Source organism: Cydia fagiglandana, chromosome 5, assembly GCF_963556715.1.
Source record: "Cydia fagiglandana chromosome 5, ilCydFagi1.1, whole genome shotgun sequence".
NCBI lineage: Eukaryota > Metazoa > Arthropoda > Insecta > Lepidoptera > Tortricidae > Cydia > Cydia fagiglandana.
Genome location: NC_085936.1, coordinates 3360897 through 3381473, shown reverse-complemented (window position 1 = coordinate 3381473; position 20577 = coordinate 3360897). Strand labels below are relative to the sequence as shown.

At 36.5% G+C, this 20577-nt stretch overlaps 1 protein-coding gene across 1 annotated transcript in view; it reads left to right on the top strand.

Annotated features, from left to right (window-relative positions):
* LOC134664291 (acid sphingomyelinase-like phosphodiesterase 3a) overlaps positions 1-20577 on the top strand; it is a 107944-nt gene that overhangs the window by 73787 nt on the left and 13580 nt on the right. Inside the window, exons 5-9 of the mRNA XM_063520850.1 lie at positions 8176-8381; positions 14793-14959; positions 18013-18211; positions 18519-18628; positions 19975-20147. Coding sequence (XP_063376920.1) covers positions 8176-8381; positions 14793-14959; positions 18013-18211; positions 18519-18628; positions 19975-20147 — 855 coding nt within the window. The remainder of the gene's footprint in view (positions 1-8175; positions 8382-14792; positions 14960-18012; positions 18212-18518; positions 18629-19974; positions 20148-20577) is intronic.

Below are 20577 nucleotides of genomic sequence, written 5' to 3'. Positions count from 1 at the left end.
TAGTAGTTTTTTTTTAGTTTAGAATTAAGCACAAAGTAAATGAAAACCAATCTCTATTCTAAATCTAGGTGAAAAAGTTGAAGTATTTTGTTTTTAGCTTGAAACCGTCTATTTACAACCGCAAGCTAAGGCCAAGGAAAAACGGTCCTATTTACTATTATTGAATGTTCATTAATGATCAATTCTATCCCTCTAGAGCCCAGATAATAGATTCCAGATGAAACAATCAGCATAATTAGTGTACTCCGAGGTCTAATTTAGTTATTGTGTTTTGTGAATATATTATCATCTGGATCTTGGAAGTCGATTACATTTAAATATGTGTTATGGTTTTGAACTGGTTTTGATGCAAACTTGACGATCGTCTTGATTGGCGTCTGTGTCTGGCATCTATGCACAACTTTCACTTCACTTCGCATGCACCTATCACCATGACCGTATCAAAATCTTCAAGGTCGTATCAAAATGAAACCAAAATCGTAACAAGTTATTAAACCTGAACCATGTGTAGAAATTATACCATCAATAGGTATTTTTATATTTACCTACTTACTTATTATATTTCATGTCTACAAACATAACTCAGTAATGTAATATCCTTATACCTTTTGTCATGAAATAGTTATACCTAATAAAATTGTGTACTGTGTAGGTATTTTGGCATTGTTATCCTAGACAGTAATGGAAATACATCACTACGAGTTCTTGACAGATTTTCAATTTTGGATACTATACTCGTAGATAAAGGCTTGGGACAAGTTTCAAACTTAGGTATCTTGATACTTAGGTACAAGTTGTTATAAACCGGTACCTATCTAACTATCACATTCCTACTCTATTAAGATTTCGGGATGTAAATGCGACAGATATTGACTCACAAAAGTAGTTACAAACTCCTGATTGCTCTTGTCTCACTTCGCCAAGCAGACAAAGCCTAATTTGTAATACTAAAGCTTGTTTACTAAGCAAAGATACCGGCAATATTAGTTGTCTTAGTGTTCAAATGAAATATTTATTAACATCAGGCAAACTTTGGAGAATTAGACCAAACTCGGGACCTTATTAATCAAAGTTGTAGTGTCTTTGGAACTTGGTTCATTGTAAAGTGGTTACTATTTATAAGGGAGTAAGCCTCAATTTCGGAGTTGGGAAGCGGTTGAGCTAAATATTCAGAGTGAGGAGCAACTTTGAATGTGACCAGGTTGATGTTCCAGTCACTAGTAGTACATAGCCTCTGCTAGCTAGACTGACCACTATTAAGAACTCATTCTGATTCAATAATATATATCGTAAGGGACACAAATCCTTGACTGCATGGAAACCTTGCTTTCAACACGTTCTGAAGAGATGAGTCTAGTAAGTGCTGCTAACATCTTATGATTCCCTGTCTAACGATTCTGAACCAGAATGGAAAATACAAGTTGCACAGACGAAAGCCAAGGAGCTTCAAGACCGAGTAAAAAATGTCGAGATCTGACGCCTCACTAAGTTGGGAGACATGGGTGATGTCATTACCAAGCTTAAATGGAATTAGACGGGACATGTTGCCAGGCAGAGTGATGGTAGGGGGACGAAAATAATGACGGATTGGTGGCCGGTTTTGGGTGAAATAAGCTCCTGGCGTCCGTTAGCTCGTTGGATAAACGACATCTGGAAGGTCGCGTGGTATTTCTGTATGAGACTAGCCTAGGACCGGGATAAGTGGCGTACACGAAGAGAGACCGCAATAGTTACAGCACACTTAGCAGTGGGTGACAGGAAGCTAAAATGATGATGATGATGATGAACTAGGACGGAAATGATAGTCGCACTTGTCTACGTGACAGGTTATAATGTACCTTTTTTAATTCAGATGTATTAACAAGTGACGGGAGCTCTTCGACGTAACTCCATCCATCATACGCTAATCCACGCATTGTTGTTGGGTTACTAATGGAGACAAGTATCCGGATGCGTCCCCCAACTCCTCCGGTTTCCAATCGCTAGCCAACGTTTTTAGGGTTCCGTACCCAAAGGGTAAAACGGGACCCTATTACTAAGACTTTGCTGTCCGTCCGTCCGTGCGTCCGTCCGTCCGTCCGTCCGTCTGTCACCAGGCTGTATCTCACGAACCGTGATAGATAGACAGTTGAAATTTTTACAGATGATGTATTTCTGTTGCCGCTATAACAACAAATATTAAAAACAAAATAAAATAAAGATTTAAGTGGGGCTCCCATACAACAAACGTGATTTATGACCGAAGTTAAGCAACGTCGGGCGGGGTCAGTACTTGGATGGGTGACCGTTTTATTTTTTTTTGCCCGTATTGTATTATGGTACGGAACCCTTCGTACGCGACTCCGACTCGCACTTGGCCGGTTTTTTTAAATTACAGGTTACCGTCCTTAGCTGTTACAAATCTCAAGGTCATAATGACACTGGTTCTTCCAAGAGCTGAATTCTCTCGCACTCGCTTAAAATGAACACTTTCATGGTCAGTTGGTTATTATGCATACGCTCCATGCACAGACCGCCGTAAGGGAGATAGTAATTTCCTTTTGTACTCGGACAGGAATCCTTTATAAGTACTTTAGCAGTAAATGTGGAAATTCTAATGAGATTATGCTGAATATTATATGCAGATGTGATGTGAAACGTTTTGTGTTTTAGTAGTTTTTGAAATGTTTTGGAACTAGTTACATAAATACTTTTTGGAAAATTTCGATCCTTGAGCTGACAAATTTTTGTGCTTGTAAATCGAAATATTCAGCTTAGCTTGCCGATTTCAATTATGCTGTTTTATATGTACATACATTCGGAGGATTGCGGGTCACTTCTGGATGAGATTAGCGAGCCCGGGACAAGTGGCGTACCTACTCGAAGAGAGGCCTATGCTAAGCAGTGGGCGATAAAAAAAATCTTATGATGACGATATGTAGATACATATTGTTTAATAAAAATAACCGTTTGTTAGCTGTTCATATTAGGCATTAAATACACTGAAAAACATAATATATTGCTGTGGTATGCAGGATACAACATACAATTGTTTGTTTGCCACCGGTGTGGCATAAAAAAATTATATTCATTAAAATTAGACATGTTTTCTTGATTCTTTTTTACCAACTATTAGTTTTGCTTGGAGTCTGTCCCTCAAATATAATTTAGTATCCGTACGATTTTTTTCATGGAATTTGCCTTTGTACAAAAAAACTTGTAACAGCTCAATATAAAAACTAAAATTTTGCTCCCTCATAATGATCTGTAAAATCTAGTGTACTGTGATTTCTTATCCTTAATTTTTCATTAAGCAACATATGTATTGGTTATATACTCCCGAGCCTTTTACGCTATTCTAAAGATATAATTACCTATATATCACCCCCTCCGTCACAGCAAGCTATCGGGATAGGAGCACGTGCCAGCGAGAGGTTCTATTAATATTTCGCCCGTTAATTTATGGGCATACCTAATTTAGGGGCTGAGATAACAGAAGCCAAGAGATACGAGTACAAGCATACAGTAATCTGGGGCATTATTTGATTCGTTGATGAGGGAATAGAAATAGAGATTATTAGAGATTTATTTCTATTCCGCAAAACTCAGCGTCGAGGGCGTCACTAGGCCAATCGCATGGCCTACCGTGAAACACGACAATTGAAATTGAAAGTTCGGTTTCTGCCTCTGTGGGCTCGATTCGGATTTTGAAATAGACATCTATTTGATATCTTTTAGACATCACCAAGATACGATAACGATATGTTTAAGATCTTACCTGTCAAATTTGACATTTGCGCGATTCTGGGGATACTCTTGAACGATTTCCACAGGATATGACTTAGAGATCCAATTCATATCTAACGTAAAAGTGACACTGGTTGCCCGAATTGCGCTGCAAAAGAGACCTAGTTGATATCTAAACTATAACGTATCTAGAATGGATCTAGTACGTGTCGTCTCTTGTGAATATCTTGAAGTTCGAATACGGCAGTGTATCACTCTTGCCTATTCGATCGAGAGAGAGGCAGAAAAATAAATTTAGATTTTTGCGTTTCGCGGTAACCTGCAAACAAACCGCCTTTGAAGCATCAATGTCATAGTGAAAACTTGTCAAAAACTGTTTAAGGCCTAGTATGTATAATGCCTGCACTCTGGCGGCAGAACATTGCGTAATACTCCCTATAGGTAAGTCTGTTTTTTTAACCGTCCGTAAAACCTTTGGCCGTCTGTTAGATTTTTTATTTTTTCAAAATCATGAGGTCTATTGAGCATCAAGGAGGTTTCAACTAAAAACATTGAATTTTAATTTTGAACATGCGAAAGGTAGGTGTAAATTTGTTTAAGTACGTATCTATTAATAATTAATAGTTAATAATTAATAATTATTAGTTAGTAATTGGCGAGAGGTCGCACAGGACCGAGAAAAGTGGCGCTGTCTTGTGTCGGAGGCCAAGTCTCATTTTGGGTCGCTGATCCAACGGAGTGGGTGTGAGTGTGTGACGTATCTATTAAGTCTTCACACTTTGATTAAGTTTTCACATAGAAAAAATGATTTTTTTGTAGTTTTTCTCAAAAAGCTTTAGGTATATCAATATATTACGGCAGTAAAAGGGCAATTTTTTTGTTACATAAAATGATTGTGTCTGCGTGGCTCTAAAAGAAAGACGATTCTCAAACTACTTCGTGTCTAAAGGCATTATTGCAACCTTATTCACGTATGAAAAAATCCCCACAATTTCCGCCATAACCACAAAAATACCGCTTTATTCTCTCAAATCCAGGTAGAAACCTCATTTTCCCGCCGGACAAAGCCCGGAAAAATCCGGTGGCCGCCTCAGCCGGACGGTTCACGTATGCAGCTTAATCTTGCCCGCGTCCGGTTACCGGAAATCAGAACGGCACGGAATTGAAAAATGTCAAGCCTCGGAACCCATTATAGCGATGTAAATAGCTTTATGTTTGCAATAAATGCGATACCTCTAATTTCCTGGTTTCAATGTTTGGGGATTGAAATAACACTTAAAGGCTGTAGGAAGGCTGAATGGAGGTGAATAGTTTACTGAAGTAATGTTTGAAGAGGTAAGTATCTCCTATTTAACTAGATTAACTCATGCAGTCAGCTCAAATATACACGAAAAACAGTAGAAGGGAATTTAGTACTCTTAACAACAGTGTTACTGGTTAAAAACTTATCGGTACGAAAACTTATAAAAAAATCAGAGTGAGTATAAAATTTCTTTGTAAAACCTCTAAGTTAACTTGTCGTTTTAAATCGAAAGGAATTCGATTTATGGCGGCGGCTAGCCTTGTGTGACTCAAAACAGTCAAAACTAAGTCCAGCCAGCTTATTATGGATGGCTTTATCCATCTTTATCCACGTGATAAAATAACTGTCACTTTTTAACACCGTGGGATAGAAAGTGACGGACGCCGTTTTATCACGCTATCACGTAGACAAGAACGACCATCATATCCGTACTGTTCAAAATTGACATGGCATACCAATCAGTACTGAAAATTCATCAATTAATCTTTAATAATTCACATATTTCTGCTAATGCAACCGGCGCTTACGACCTTTCATATTCTGATCAAATAAATTAACAGTGATTTCATTAGTAAAAGCATAAGAGCCTAATGTCATAAGAGCTTTTATTGTGATGGTAATGTTACGACACGCGACAACCGTATTAGTGGCTCAGTGGCCTCGTGTGAAAGTTCAGGGTAACCTTTAGGATATAAGACTTAGAATGGGTCAGACTATCTGCCGTATTCGAACATAAGATATTCACAAGAGATGACACGTACTAGATCCATTCTAGATACGTTATAGTTTAGATATCAACTAGTTCTCTTTTGCAGCGCAATCCGGGCAACCAATGTCACTTTTACGTTAGATATGAATTGGATATCTATTAGATGTGAATTGGATCTCTAAGTCATATCCTGTGGAAATCGTTCAAGAGCATCTCCAGAATCGCGCAAATGTCAAATTTGACAGGTTAGATCTTAAACATATCGTTATCGTACCTTGGTGATGTCTAAAAGATATCTAATAGTCTATTTCAAAATCCGAATCGGGTCCTTTTGCTAATATGATTAACCCTAATTCTTTATTCATAAACATTATTGGTAGGTACATTCAATGTCAATCTTAAAATCTAGTTAACAATTTACTAATATTGTATAAAAATATAGTCCTACTCATCGTTTTTATGAAGGCGACCCCGAATAAACATTATGGACGATTGGACGTCGTCTAACGTGAGCCTTATGTGGCTGGCCAGGACGAACTTGCCCTTAAATACACTACTTTTATTGCACGCGTGACAATAATAATACACAATTAATATAATCATTTTTCTTTTAAATTATGTTCTGTTCGCAGAACTAAGTCATATTTAATTTATCATATTCAAAATCTTTGACAACGACGTTTACTTTTAGAAATTTCCACCTTCTATTCACACAAATTCTGTGCTAATTCTGCTATACACGTAGGGTTGCCAAAAATATCTCGAATTCTCGGCACAAACCCAAGTACCGTCGAGTAAGAGGAAAAAGTACAATTAGTATAAAAAGAAACTCGTAGAGACAACGCGCCGCCGGCTGAGGATCGGGTTCGTAACAATGGAATTATTTACTCCCTTCAAGATAGGGTTGCCAAAAATCCAACTGATTCTTGTTGCAGTTTCACAACTTACCATTCTTTTGTTTCCATAAATATTTACTTGATCCATGAATAAGCTTTTCTTTAGTTGTCTAACTTCTAACAAAACATACATACATACATATACATACATAGTCTAAGTTGTTTCATCATAGAGTTCCTATGTCATACTCGATCTGACCTAAAATATATCAATATTCTAAGTTACTTAGGTATAACATAATAAGGTTATTAAAATATCGCTTACTTATACTACTACTAACAGAGTTCCTAAATATTTCAACGTAGTAGTTACGTTTTGAACTATAGTTTTATATTTAAATTCAACCTACACTTTTAAATACATATATTTAAAAAAAATTGTTAAAAGCAGAAAAGCACCCTATTCGTAAAAAACAACCCACTTTTGCTAAACTACACTAACAAGCATGTTTTCCCTGCGGCTTTCGCATAAAAAGTATCTAGTTTCATCTGTGTTCATTTAAAATATTAAAGTATGTTCTGTTTTTAATTTAATTATGTAGCAAAGCTCATAATTAAGTGAATAACAGAACATTAAAAAAACTACATATCGTAGGTAAAAAGATATTATCGGGACGACTTCGTCTTTTCACATAAAAATTTCAATACGTGTTTTTAATATTTTTACCCCACACTCGTCAACCCTACTTGGAGATAAAGTACGTAACCTTTCCTGCAAATAAACCAATTATATAACAAAAGGAAGCTTCAATCGATGAGCCGTGCTGATTGGGACGACAATATGCATTAGCGCAGCAGCGGTATCACAGTCGAATTTTTATCATGTCATGCAATGCGTCACTTTCGCACTTACATATTTGTTAGAAAGTGACAGGCATGGTGACAAATGATAAAGAGCCGACCATATTAGCCCTACAGTACGTATTTATTGTTTATCGTGGGTGTTTTTCTAGTATAGTGCAATCTCTTGTTTTAGCGTTCACCCCGCTATTCCTTGCCACAGCTGAGTCAGAGTAGATTATTTTTATAGAGCGACATGTAATTTTATTATCTACTTATGCTGCGTCAGAGCCTAGAGTATTTTGTGTCAACTTACTTTTTAATACTACAAAAATATGAACATAATCAAATACTTTGTGTGCTATTGTTAAATTAAATAGCATATATGATTGTATTTGAGAGTTATGTATAAATAAGACTAGGTTATTTCAGTTCACATTTTAGCAAAATTTTGTCTGATGGTCAGTTAGTCCATTTTTAAAACTGTTTACGAGTTATAAAAAAAATTAGATTTGATATAATGAATAATCTCAATTTAGTTATGTCACTTCCTTCATAATATTAAATTAAGTTGATACCGAGCCACAGCAATACTTACACCTAAATCACAAGTTTTTCTAATTTCTGTTTAATATTCAAAATCATTTATTTATAAACAAGATATATACAGTGGTATTACTAAAAGAAATTAATAACATAAATCTAAAATAGGCCCTTTAATTCAATTTAAAACGACATTCTCATCATTCTTTTCTTTCCAGTGACATACTCTCATCATCCATGGAGCATCTAAAAGAGGAATACAAACTAGAGGCGGTCCGGAACGTGACAGATATCCTGAGTCGCACGTTCAGCAGCCAGTTCGTCTTCCCAGCGCTGGGCCACAACGACCCCCCGCCATCGAGGAAGCTGGTGGATATGTGGATGCAGTGGCTGCCCACTGAAGCGTTACAGACCTTTGAGACTGGTAACTTACTTAAATAGCTGTGTAACTTTTTAGGGTTCCGTACCTCAAAGGGGAAAAACTGAACCCTTGTAGGATCACTCGTGCGTCTGTTTCATCATCCATGGAGCATCTAAAAGAGGAATACAAACTAGAGGCGGTCCGGAACGTGACAGATATCCTGAGCCGGACGTTCAGCAGCCAGTTCGTCTTCCCAGCGCTCGGTCACAACGACCCCCCGCCATCGAGGTAGCTGGTCGATATGTGGATGCAGGGGCTGCCCACTGAAGCGTTACAGACCTTTGAGACTGGTAACTTACTTAAATAGCTGTGTAACTTTTTAGGGTTCCGTACCTTAAAGCGGAAAAACTGAACCCTTATAGGATCACTTGTGCGTCTGTTTCATCATCCATGGAGCATCTAAAAGAGGAATACAAACTAGAGGCGGTCCGGAACGTGACAGATATCCTGAGCCGGACGTTCAGCAGCCAGTTCGTCTTCCCAGCGCTGGGTCACAACGACCCCCCGCCATCGAGGAAGCTGGTGGATATGTGGATGCAGTGGCTGCCCACTGAAGCGTTACAGACCTTTGAAACTTTTTTTTTTTTAATTTATTTACACAAAAGGTACATGCTCATAAACAAAATTTACAATATCGCCAAACTGTAACCAGTTTGTTGGCGAATGAAGCGCTCACTTAACTAATCGAATCATGCACCTAAACAAAACAATTAGTAACTTAAACAATAGGTAATCTTTATTATAATATAAAAAACTAACATGCATAGATGCCTAACAAGTCTTCACATTGTTTCAAAGTTTAATTTTCTAAAAGGTATGTTTTTAATCTCTTTTTGAGGATCGGCTTACTTAACTGGTAACTTTACTTATCGCTTATGTAATGTGTAGAAGCGCTGGTAACGGTAAGAGCGTGCGACTTTCAATCCGGAGGTCACAGGTTCAAACCCCGGTTCGTACCAATGAGTTCTTCGGAACTTATATACGAAATATCATTTGATATTTGCCAGTCGCTTGTCGGTGAAGGAAAACATCGTAAGGAAACCGGTCTTATTCCAATAAGGCCTAGTTTCCCCACTGGGTTGAAAGGTCAGATGGCAGTGGCTTTTGTAAAAACTAGTGCCTACGTCTGACAATCATGTCTGCAGTGATTTTGATAGCCCACGCAGTGCAAGTGTTATTTTATGCGTCAAACTTCTATAAAATGATGATGTTTGAATAACACTTGTACTGCGTCAGACTATCAAAATCGCTGCAGACTTTTCTTGGTGTAACTCTGTCCAAGAGTGAATTCAATTGGCCTAATGATAACTACTTGTTAAGATAAAATGCAAAAAGTTTGCCAAAAAATATGTTGTTCCTTAGAAAAAAGCTATTCTTTTATGAAATATATTCGCTCTATTACCACCAATTAGCGAAAATTTAATTAATATACCTAATAACAGTCTTAATACTTAATACGCCTACTGTTAATCACTAGATTTTGAATGGAAAATGCCTGTGTTATTAACATGCTATGTTTCTAGCCTTAATAACTTTTTAAATACAAAAATGTTGCCAGTTAATTAGCAATATAAATTAAGAGGGCGTAGAGGAGGGTAAATTTTCAGATTCTGTCAAATTACCCCATTTCACGCACAAACGCAGCTCACGCACACTACCTCAATTTACTGGGACAGGTCAGTGACCCCTAATGTTTTTTTAAAGGTGCTGTTTCGAGTTTAGTGTTAACTACTGACCTCCTTTGAGGAATTAAAACTGTCAAACTTTCCTTTGTGAGAAGACAGAGAAAAAACACTTTTTATATATAGCTTTCCTTGTTTGTTCATGTCATGTCATAGGTATGTGACGTATTAGGTAATTATTTATTTTCGTTGTTGACTTTTGTATTAAGATAGGTACAAACGGCGACGCTCTTAACTGTCCATCTGTAGACCTTATGCCTTTTGTAATAAGGTTTACGAACTGTCAGTTAACAGTGTGGTGGTGTGCGATGGTAGGTATGCGGTTTGTAGACATAGACCAAATTAAAACTAGGAGTTTTATTATTAAAGATATAAGAAATCGTCTATTTTACCTACTCGAAGTGAACTACTTATATCTAAAATTATCCCTTCATTAGTTATATATAGGTCTTGTAACATATTTTTTACAACTAAACACGCTTATTATATTTTACTTAAAACTTAATTTTTAAAGCTCTATTGATAATAAGGCTTTAAAAACATCTAATAGAATGCAGGTACTACGCTTATACTTTTGTAAGTCAGTAAGTGATGCTTACTTAAAACTTATCGGGAAATCAAAGAACTCATAATTACCTATATTAAAATATTTAAATTTACTATTCCATCTCATACGTTCAATAAGGCCCGGGACCGGGCCTTGTCACCTGCACTGACAGAGGGCCTTTTTAGCCCCACATAATATTAAAGAACTGTGTCCCGGATAGTATGGGTTCTGGGCCATGACCATGACGCGTCCCGAAGTAACTTATACAGGGCGTAATCGTTAAGTGTAGCCAGGCTATAATTTCGTAAATATAACATATATCAGAAAACTTCAAATTGTTATCGAAAGTGCGTTACCCAATGAGTAAAATTACATTAAGGGGTCATCCATTAATTACGTCACACGTTTGGGGGGGGAGGGGGTCAAGAAAATGTGACATGTTGTGACATGGGGAGGGGGAGTCACAAACACTGTGACGTCACTTTAACTTCATCACTATTCATCAGTAACCGAAAATTAATTTATATTTTTTTATTCGCAGTACATTTAAATAATGAGTTTTTGGAAGTATGTAGGTAATTTTCGTTCCTAATTGGTTTTGTGTTATAAAATTATATATATTTATTTTACCAAAAATATTTTTTTTTTAAATAATGCCGAGTTAGTACTGCCCATTTCGTTGAAAACAAAATTACCTAAAATGTGACGTCACACCAGGTGGGGAGGGAGTTGCATAATGTGACCAAGTGTGACAAGGAGGGGGGGAGGCGTCAAAAAACCTAGAAATTAATGTGACGTAATTAATGGATGATTCCTAATAACTTTTTTAAATAAAAGCAGAAATATCCCAAACATTAACGTCAAACCCTCCCATACATTTAGTACGACGACTCACCCCTCACTGTAATAAAATAATAAAACTACCGTTTATGAAATAATAAATCTATTATTTCATAAACGGTAGTTTTATTATTTTATTACAGTTTATCATCGCAAATAATGAATCTCAAGCAGTTTTATCTCTTACGACACCAACGTTCTTTGAAGGGTGAGTCGTCGTACTAAATGTATGGGAGGGTTTGTGAGTTAATGTCTTAGAGTAGAGTTAATGTCTGGGATATTTCTGTTTTTATTTAAAAAAAGTTATTAATGTAATTTTACTCATTGGGTAACGCACTTTCGATATCAATTTGAAGTTTTCTGATATCTGTTATATTTACGGAATTATAGCCTGGCTACACTTAACGATTACACCCTGTATATCATTAGATAGTTCATAGCCTATATCTATCGAATATATCGTTCTTATGAGCGTATTTGGTGGGCATACCTTATAAGTTTCAGTACAGGAAAAAGTACATATGAGCTGTACTTTTAATTGTTAGTACAATCGGTATCAAATAGATAGTGACGGCCAAAGTGACCAAATATAGCTATAGGATCTAAATGTGAACGAATAGGGTTAGGTGAGGCATATAAGGCCCACCTTTATTTTAACTGAAATAGTTTTATAAATAATCAGGATATTATTACCAATTCAATTCAATATAGATTTCTCATTTGTTCATGTTTCTTCATATACCAAAATAGTTATAATAATATTCCGGCGCTTTTGAAAAATACACGTTTTATAAAAAAAACATACCATGTTGGTTCGGAACCGGGCCTTGTTACTTGCACTGTCAGTGTCAGTGTCTGAGTCATAGTACAAGTTCAAGAATAACAGAGAATATTACCGGGCCTTATTACCTTTTATCATGAATTAATTTCATCTTTAATTTAAATGGTCTAGTAAAATAAGGCCTACATGAGTCATGGAAAAACAAATTGTATTTTATTTAGAAAGTACCTATATGTTGTTCATAATCTTCAGTAAGCTGACCTATAAGTGTCTATCTATTATAATAATTAATGTAGATTGACAGTTTACTTAGCAAATTGTACTTTTACCTTTAGGTTTTATGTCGGAAATATCTCACCCAATTTGTAATTAATGATGTTTACTGATTGTTAATCTTAAATATACCTACTTAATATTATGAAGGGCACTTATATTATTTTAGCGGACCGAACGGATGTATATTATTGTGGACCACTTTTTTATTTAAATAATTAAATTGTAATTCATTTCAAAAAAGGTTATTACAATTAGGGATATAAGTAGATACCTCACCTATCTTATTACAAAGCATTACAAAAATGTCCAAAGGCCAAAGCCTGATAAGACATAAGACCTTACCTATAAACGACCTCATAAATATAAACGTTCACTGAAAAAAACCATAAGCATTTCTCATAATTTTATTTCGTTACTGAGTTATCGTTTTGCACCGAATATCAATGAAATAAAAGCACGTTGTTGTTTGATAGATACATTTATATAAACATCGTCACATGAAACCAATATAGGTACTCGTAAAACAGACCACTGCTGGTATTGGCTTTAAATATCGTTCTTTCAACTGATAATATAGCCACAAAAACTCGCTGAGACTGCAGTTCGAGTCTTGATTTCAATTTCTTGATGATATATCATTGAATTAACTTTCAGAGCTCGTGATAGCTCTTAGAATAGCAACAGAACTAGTTGAAACTAAGAATTTTATTGCTGAAATTATGTGAACAACATTGCTCCGTCTTCATAAATAAAATTTTAATAATTTATATTGCTTAGGCTAAAATGTGAAGAATTTTGTTGATAAATTGTTTATCTAGTATATTGACATTATGTCATATATGTTTTTAAAATGACGTAACATGAATACCAGCACAATGAAAATTTATTCCAATAAGAAATAAGAAATCTTCAAACTTTTTTCATTTTAAGTGAATTAGGAAGAAGCTAATTACACTGATTTGGTTGTATTCATATATTTTATTAAATAATTTGTTATATTTTTTAAGTATTATGACTTGTGAATAAAAAGATGTCGAAATTTTAATGACTCTAGATCTCCGTGTGACGTTATTTATTTACCCTATTTATTTTGAACACAGTTTTTCACTGGTATCATCATTCGTATACGGATATGAATTTCAAACTGTCAAACTGGGAGATCCTGGTACGCGTCCGCTTTGAACCAAGCCCAGCGGGCATCTGATTGAAAGGAGAATTTGACAGATATGGCGGATGTATGGAAATTTTACGAAAGTTTACGTTTACGATTGAATTTCTCTGTAGCCTTTAAGAGGAAAAATAGGAAAAGCCTGATTCGTTGTAGTCCAGTTATCTGGCTTTCGAAATCACTCGATTTTATAGCATGAGCATCGATTTTTTTATACAAATTTTACTAAACGCTGACACTCGTTCATCTCGTTTTAGGTACAACTTTGCATAAGTGTATTTATTATATTGTAAAATATTTCAGATTTTCAAGGGTGATTCGTTGTAAACACACTCTTTGGGATAATAATGACATTTATTATAATTTTTTTTATCAAGAGATGTGAACGCTAGCGACTAAACGGTGACTGCCTTTTTCGCTGATTTTGCTCGATGCAGTCTTAACGAACTAAATTATGTGGCAAGCGCGAACAACAAACAGTTATTTCTAGTTTACTACTTCTTAACATGATATCATGTGGTGTTTGATCAAAGCCGGTGTAGCTTTATATGACGTTCATATAAGCGCATTGTACTATTATGCCTACTTGAATAATTAACTATCTATATCTTTATCAAAATTTGTGTTAAATGGTTAACAAAGTCTTATTTGTTGTATTAGAAGTTATAGAACAAATTAAATTATTTTCAGAAAATATTTTATTTCGTTTTTATTTCAAGTAGATCCACTACTATATAAATTATAATTATAAACTGAAATAAATGTCATATACTAAGAAAAAGTGACCAAGGCCTCCCAGTGCCCCACACTGGAATCGAACCAGCGTCCTCTGCTATCGCGGCAGGTGCCTGTGCCATTCGGCCACCGGGCCACAGCGGCATAGGTCGATTTTTTCCAAATATATGCACTTCTTACTGAAGGATTATGGCGCCCCCTAGTCATCCCTAAAGGGGCCCACTGATTAACATTCCGCCGAACGGTATCGGCCTGTCAGTTAGAACAAAATTTTGACAGTTCCGAACACCTGCCGCGGTAGCAGAGGACACTGGTTCGATTCCAGCCTGAGGCACTGGAGGGTGGAGGCCTTGGTCACTTTTTCTAATTGTCTTATTTGCTTCAGGTGGCTATTACACAATAGAGCAGTCGCACAGTAAGCTGCGGATTGTGGTGCTAAACAGCGTGCTATGGGCTGGCGGGGCCGCTCGAACCGACGGCCCGCACCGGGGCAGAGCGCAGTGGGAATGGTTAGAGCAAGTGCTTAGCAAGGCTAGGAGGAAAAGTGAGATGGTAAGTCTATTCAGGTTAGCTTTGAGTTGGCGGAACAGCTGAAATCGATGGTCCACACCGTAGTGGGAATGGTTAGAATAAGTGCTAGGAGGAAAAGTGAGATGGTAAGTCTATTTAGGTTAACATCCTTCTGAAATGTATTGTTTCTGGCTAGATCGAGAGCTTAGGAGCAAAAGTAAGTAAGTCGGTTCAAAAGTCAATATGTATTATGCAAAACAGCGAGCTTTGGATTGACAGAGCAGCTGGAATTGATGGCCCACAGCGCATTGAAAATGGTTAGAACAAGTGCTATTTAGGTAAGGCTAGGAGGAAAAGTAAGATGATAAGTTGTTGCCATCATCATTATTTTAACACGTTCACAGACAGTCCGTCGAGAGACGTAGATGGAGGATATGGCATCATTTGACAAAACCGCAATCCCGTCCGCAGACGCCAAGTTTTCATATAATTATGATGAAAAGTATCTTGTGCCGTTTTAGGCACATCACAAGACAGAGTCACACCAACATATTCAGAGTTACTTACCGACTTTACACTTTATGCATCACCAGTAATTAGGTCATGTCGCATGCTGTGTCACGACAAGGCAAATGACGTTACGGCTATAGACGGTGTACCGTATCACAAGCTCCTTCAATATAATATATGAAGATCCGCACCCAATGTTTTCAATAAATAACACTTTATTTTCTTGCTTAGAAACAAAAACGTGTGTCCCGAAATGAGGACATTGGGCAGAACCCTAAATTTCCTTATAAAATGCTTGGTTTCACTCTGCCGGCCTAACTCAGATATTCGAGCTATTTACTTCTGTAAGCTTACAAAAATTCTTTTAGTAGGTATTCATCTTTCGACCTTTGAGTTATCTTTATTATACAAGTCGAGACGAAACATTTTAGACGTGCCGCATCAGTCATGGCCCCAAGGGTCTGAAATAATGTGTGAATAGCGTGAAAATATATCAGACGCTAGTTACTATTACTATATGTAGAGACTTTGCCCTGGAATATCAAATTCGCCCTCATGTATTGTGCACCCGTTGGTTGACAATCTGACATGGGTTAGGTTAGGTTTGTTTATAATCTTCCTACCATCAGTTTATAATTCTGCCTTAGTATAAGGACAGTACCTCATTTTTAAATGTCATTCAATTATATACCTTGTACTTGTATGTTATGATATAAAATTGAAAGAGATTTCAAAATGAGTTACTGGTTTTTACCGCGGCAGAATTTAACTGGCGAGATTTTAAACTGACGAGTGCTTACAATTTTACGGTGATATACATATACATACATATAATGGTAAAGTAGATGCAAAAAAATTGTATATTTTGATTTGTGTGATACAATAGATTCATATATTTTGCTCTAATTTATTTATAAAAACATTTGAATGAATACTATGGTTAGAGTATTCATACCAATATTACTTAACCCATTAGTGAAACTATATGTACTCAACTGACTAGAAAAAATCAGTAAAGCGCATTCAATGAAATAAGAATAAATCTCGCTTTTTCTTCCCATTCGCCTCCATTTTAGTGTGCAGCGAGACACCCGAAGAGTTAATGGCTTCTACATTTTTTAAAGGCAGTGTATTTTCTTTTAAAAATACTCCCCCATTTCTGCCGTTTACATTAACTTGAATGCTTTCTTTATAATAGTGAAGAGAGTGATTTTGCAAGTGTTTATACGTATATCAATTTAATATCACGTCTTTGACATGTAAAGTGGAAAATGTAGCCAATTTTGTTACAAAAAGAAGTTAATAGATAAAGGAATGTTTCATATTTTATTTTCAATTTGTTTTACGACATAAAAGGCTGTTCAATTATGTTTTATGATATTTTATTAGTTACGAATAAAGTTATCTTGTTTATTGAATCTAGTTTATCCTGTAGTGTGCTGTAAATTTGTTTCTGAATAGCTATTCAATCAGGACTAAATAAATGATATATCAAAATGAAGAAACTTTTCGAGACTGTGTTGCAAGTTATATTTACTTAATTGGTTAAAAGTTAGTTACATGTCTTACATACGTAGTTTTATATTTATTTACGTCAATAAACTAACTTTTAAATACATAATAATGTATGTATGTATTAAGTTTTTACTTCTAAACATAATTTTGTTCATAGTAGCTAGGGTTACTCGAATTTCTTCCGCTTATTGCGTTTTACGCGTTGTTAAAATTAGAATTTTATAATAATTATAAATTATAATTATAAACTTCAAAGAACTGGTATATTAAATTAAGTTCAGAGCTTGTGAAGTTACGCTTCTGGTTCTAAGATTTCTAAGTATATATAAGTAAAACAATTTTGTGTTAGGTACTAACAATTTATTTCGTTTACTCAAATGTTACATTAAATCTCAACAGCTCAAACGATTCTCTGTGTGTGTACGTTACACGTAAGCTGGACATAATTTTATTTATCTTCAAGTTTTGTAACTCAATGATGTTGTTAATTTATTGCATACCTCTTTTGTATAAAGGTAACATTCCATTTCCAACTGCAGCTGCAATACTGCTCCGACATTACTGCAGCGGCCTATGATGTGACGATGCAGATCATAATAACGCAGACAAAAATAGATAATTTAAATAGACGGTGCGATAAGTAACTCTCATGCGTGATTTGTTACATTGCTGTATTTGAATTGGATGTAACCTCAAAATAGCCCGTAAATAGCAATTTTAAATTACTAGAGGTTTTAACCAATATTACTGGAAACAATATAACTAGTTTTACTGGGAGGCTAATTTGTTGCTTATCCCCTCGTTCAAATATTGATACCCGAGAATTAGAAAAATAGAGGTACATCAACACTTCTAAATACATAGTTCTTCAAGAAAACACTTAGAAACTTAGACAATAACTTACTCTTTTACTATTAATAACTCTTTAATACCTACGTGGGTTTGTTGTCGCAGCAGCAGTCGCATTTTTATCACTTATCGTACCATGCGTCACTTTCGCACTTACATATTTATAGAACGTGACAGGCAATGACAAATGATAAAGAGCCGCCCATTTATTTGCCCTGCAGGTGTATATAGTAGCACACGCGGGCCCGGGCGTGGAAGAACGTCACGGCGCTGGCAGCGCCTCAGCGGCTGGCGGCGGCGAGTTGACCCCTCAAGCGAACGCCAGGCTCATACACCTCATCAGGGCTTTCAGTGACGTCATTGTGGGACAGTTCTATGGCCATAGACATACGGATACCTTCAGACTTGTGTATAGTGAAGGTGAGATGATTTATTATGTGCAAAATGTGCTGAACCATTCGTTTCCACCACCAAGAAAAGCTTCATCCACAAGTCACAGACTAAAAAGACCGTAATCTGGCAATCTCGATTACAAGAGTGTAACTGTGTAACATAAATGTTCTATTCAAACCATCACAGCTGCTTGAATAATGCAATGAATATCTTTACTATCCTTGAAATTCCCCAGTCCAGATAAACAATTCTCATTTTTATTGCTGAAGCTTTCCGTGTATAAAAATAAATAGCCAGGGATTCGACGTAATAATGTTGTGTTTATTTTATTTAGGTCGGCCAGTGTCCTGGGCGTTCCTCGCGCCGTCTGTGACCCCGAGGGGCGCCGGCAGCATATCCAATCCGGGCTTAAGACTGTACAAGTTTGATTCCAACAACGGAAAGGTAAAAAGACCACTTGTCTATCTTCGTGTTAAACAATTCGTGTGGTAGAAAAAAAAGTCCTGACAAATACTTGGTTGATATGATTTTTTTGACACAAATTGTCTCATATTACTTATATTTAAAGCGGACATTCACGTTAGGTATACATATAAGCCAAAAATTGTTCTAGATATGTACATGACTGTTTCATTTATGTTTCAAGATATATTTTTTTCGAGCATTTTGCTTGGACGTAGATACCTACATAACAATATCTCCATAAATTAAAATAATCATGTTCACTTTTATTCCTAATATTTCCATAATTCAAATAAACATGATTGTCCACTTTTAGTCTCATTAAATCCAAATTATTCAATAGAAACTTTGTATTTGGAAAATACTTACTATGAACTGAACTTCGACTTAATTGTTCAGCGCCAAAGTTTGTCATCTATTAAAGGAGCTGTCTAAACTTCGATCTGAACATTATTATGATTAGACTTTGAAATACAATACTTGCTTCTATCAAATACAAACTTAATTGTATCTTAATTTTGCCATAAATATTATAGCAGTATTCGAACCTTCACAAATTGAATTTCATTCACGTTTCAGCATATCTCATGATCTCAACCAATACATACTTGCGATTTACCTTATCGAATATGATGTCGAAATTCGATGAATGTGTAGAGTGTAATGCCACTTCTAACTCATATCCCGTACTAATGATTGTTTTAAAAAGTTACTTAAAGGAAAAAAAAAATCATGTAATAGTTACACCTGTAAAGAAATAAAAGGGCTGTCCTTAATCCTTATCATCTCAATGCAGAATAAAGAGACCGAATGGACACAATTATCCAAATCACCTCGTAATATTAAGGGTAACTCACGTTAGAACGGACCGGATCCGGGACATCGTTTTCCATAGTCAACATCACGTGATCACCGATCACCCGTCATGGAAAACGAAGTGTCGGACGACCCGACCCGGACTGTTCTAGTGTGAATCATCCTTTAGAGCCACCTCACACTAGCGTCTCCCAAGCGTCAGCGTCTAGTCAACTCTATGGCTGCTGCTCGACGCAACGTTGACGCAACTGCGCAGCGACGACATTTTCCATAGCGCTGACCAGACGCCGACGCTCGAAAGACGCTGGTGTGGGGTGGCCTTTACTCCGATGCCAAACAATGGAGGTAGGGAGGTAGCATGAATGATGATACCTATTCAATTACACAAACGGGTCTACCGCGATATAATTTCATTGTTTTTACCTTTAATTCCGACGTTTGTGTAATTGAATATGTGTACAAAACGCGAGAGTTTAAAGTGTTATAATGATGATACCTCTTTGGATCAACAGGTGTTAGACTACACCCAGTATTACCTGGACGTGACGACCAACCGCGGCGAGCACCACTGGGCTATCGAGTACAACTTGACCCAGTACTACGGTCTGCGGGAAGTCAGCGCGACATCGTTGGACGCGTTGGCTGATCGTATCAGGAATTATCATGACCGGACGATATTTAACAAGTAAGTTATAGTAGTTTATGTGACTGGTACATAATGAAATAGCTGCGAGTGAAAACTCGTCTATCCACCATATGCCAACAACGCATACTCTCATATTTCGGAGGCACAGTGCGCAGAGGTGACGAAAGTTTGGAAAAACTACCGGCCTAGCCAAGGTTACAATCGCTATCGCTCGCTTCGACAAAGCATTATGCCTCTCTATCACTCTTACTTATTAGCGACAGTGATAATTGCGTTTCAATCGCTACGGAGCGTAAGCGATTGGCATTGGCGATTGGGGTTGGAAACACCGAAGGATCACGATCACGAGCTCGTACTCCAATAAGATGGACCGATCAAGTTAAAGACTCGTCATCGAGGATGAGTGCTTTTTACACGGTCGTCAAAGACGTGTTGGACAGAAACCGGTGGAGACAGATCATCCGCTCCA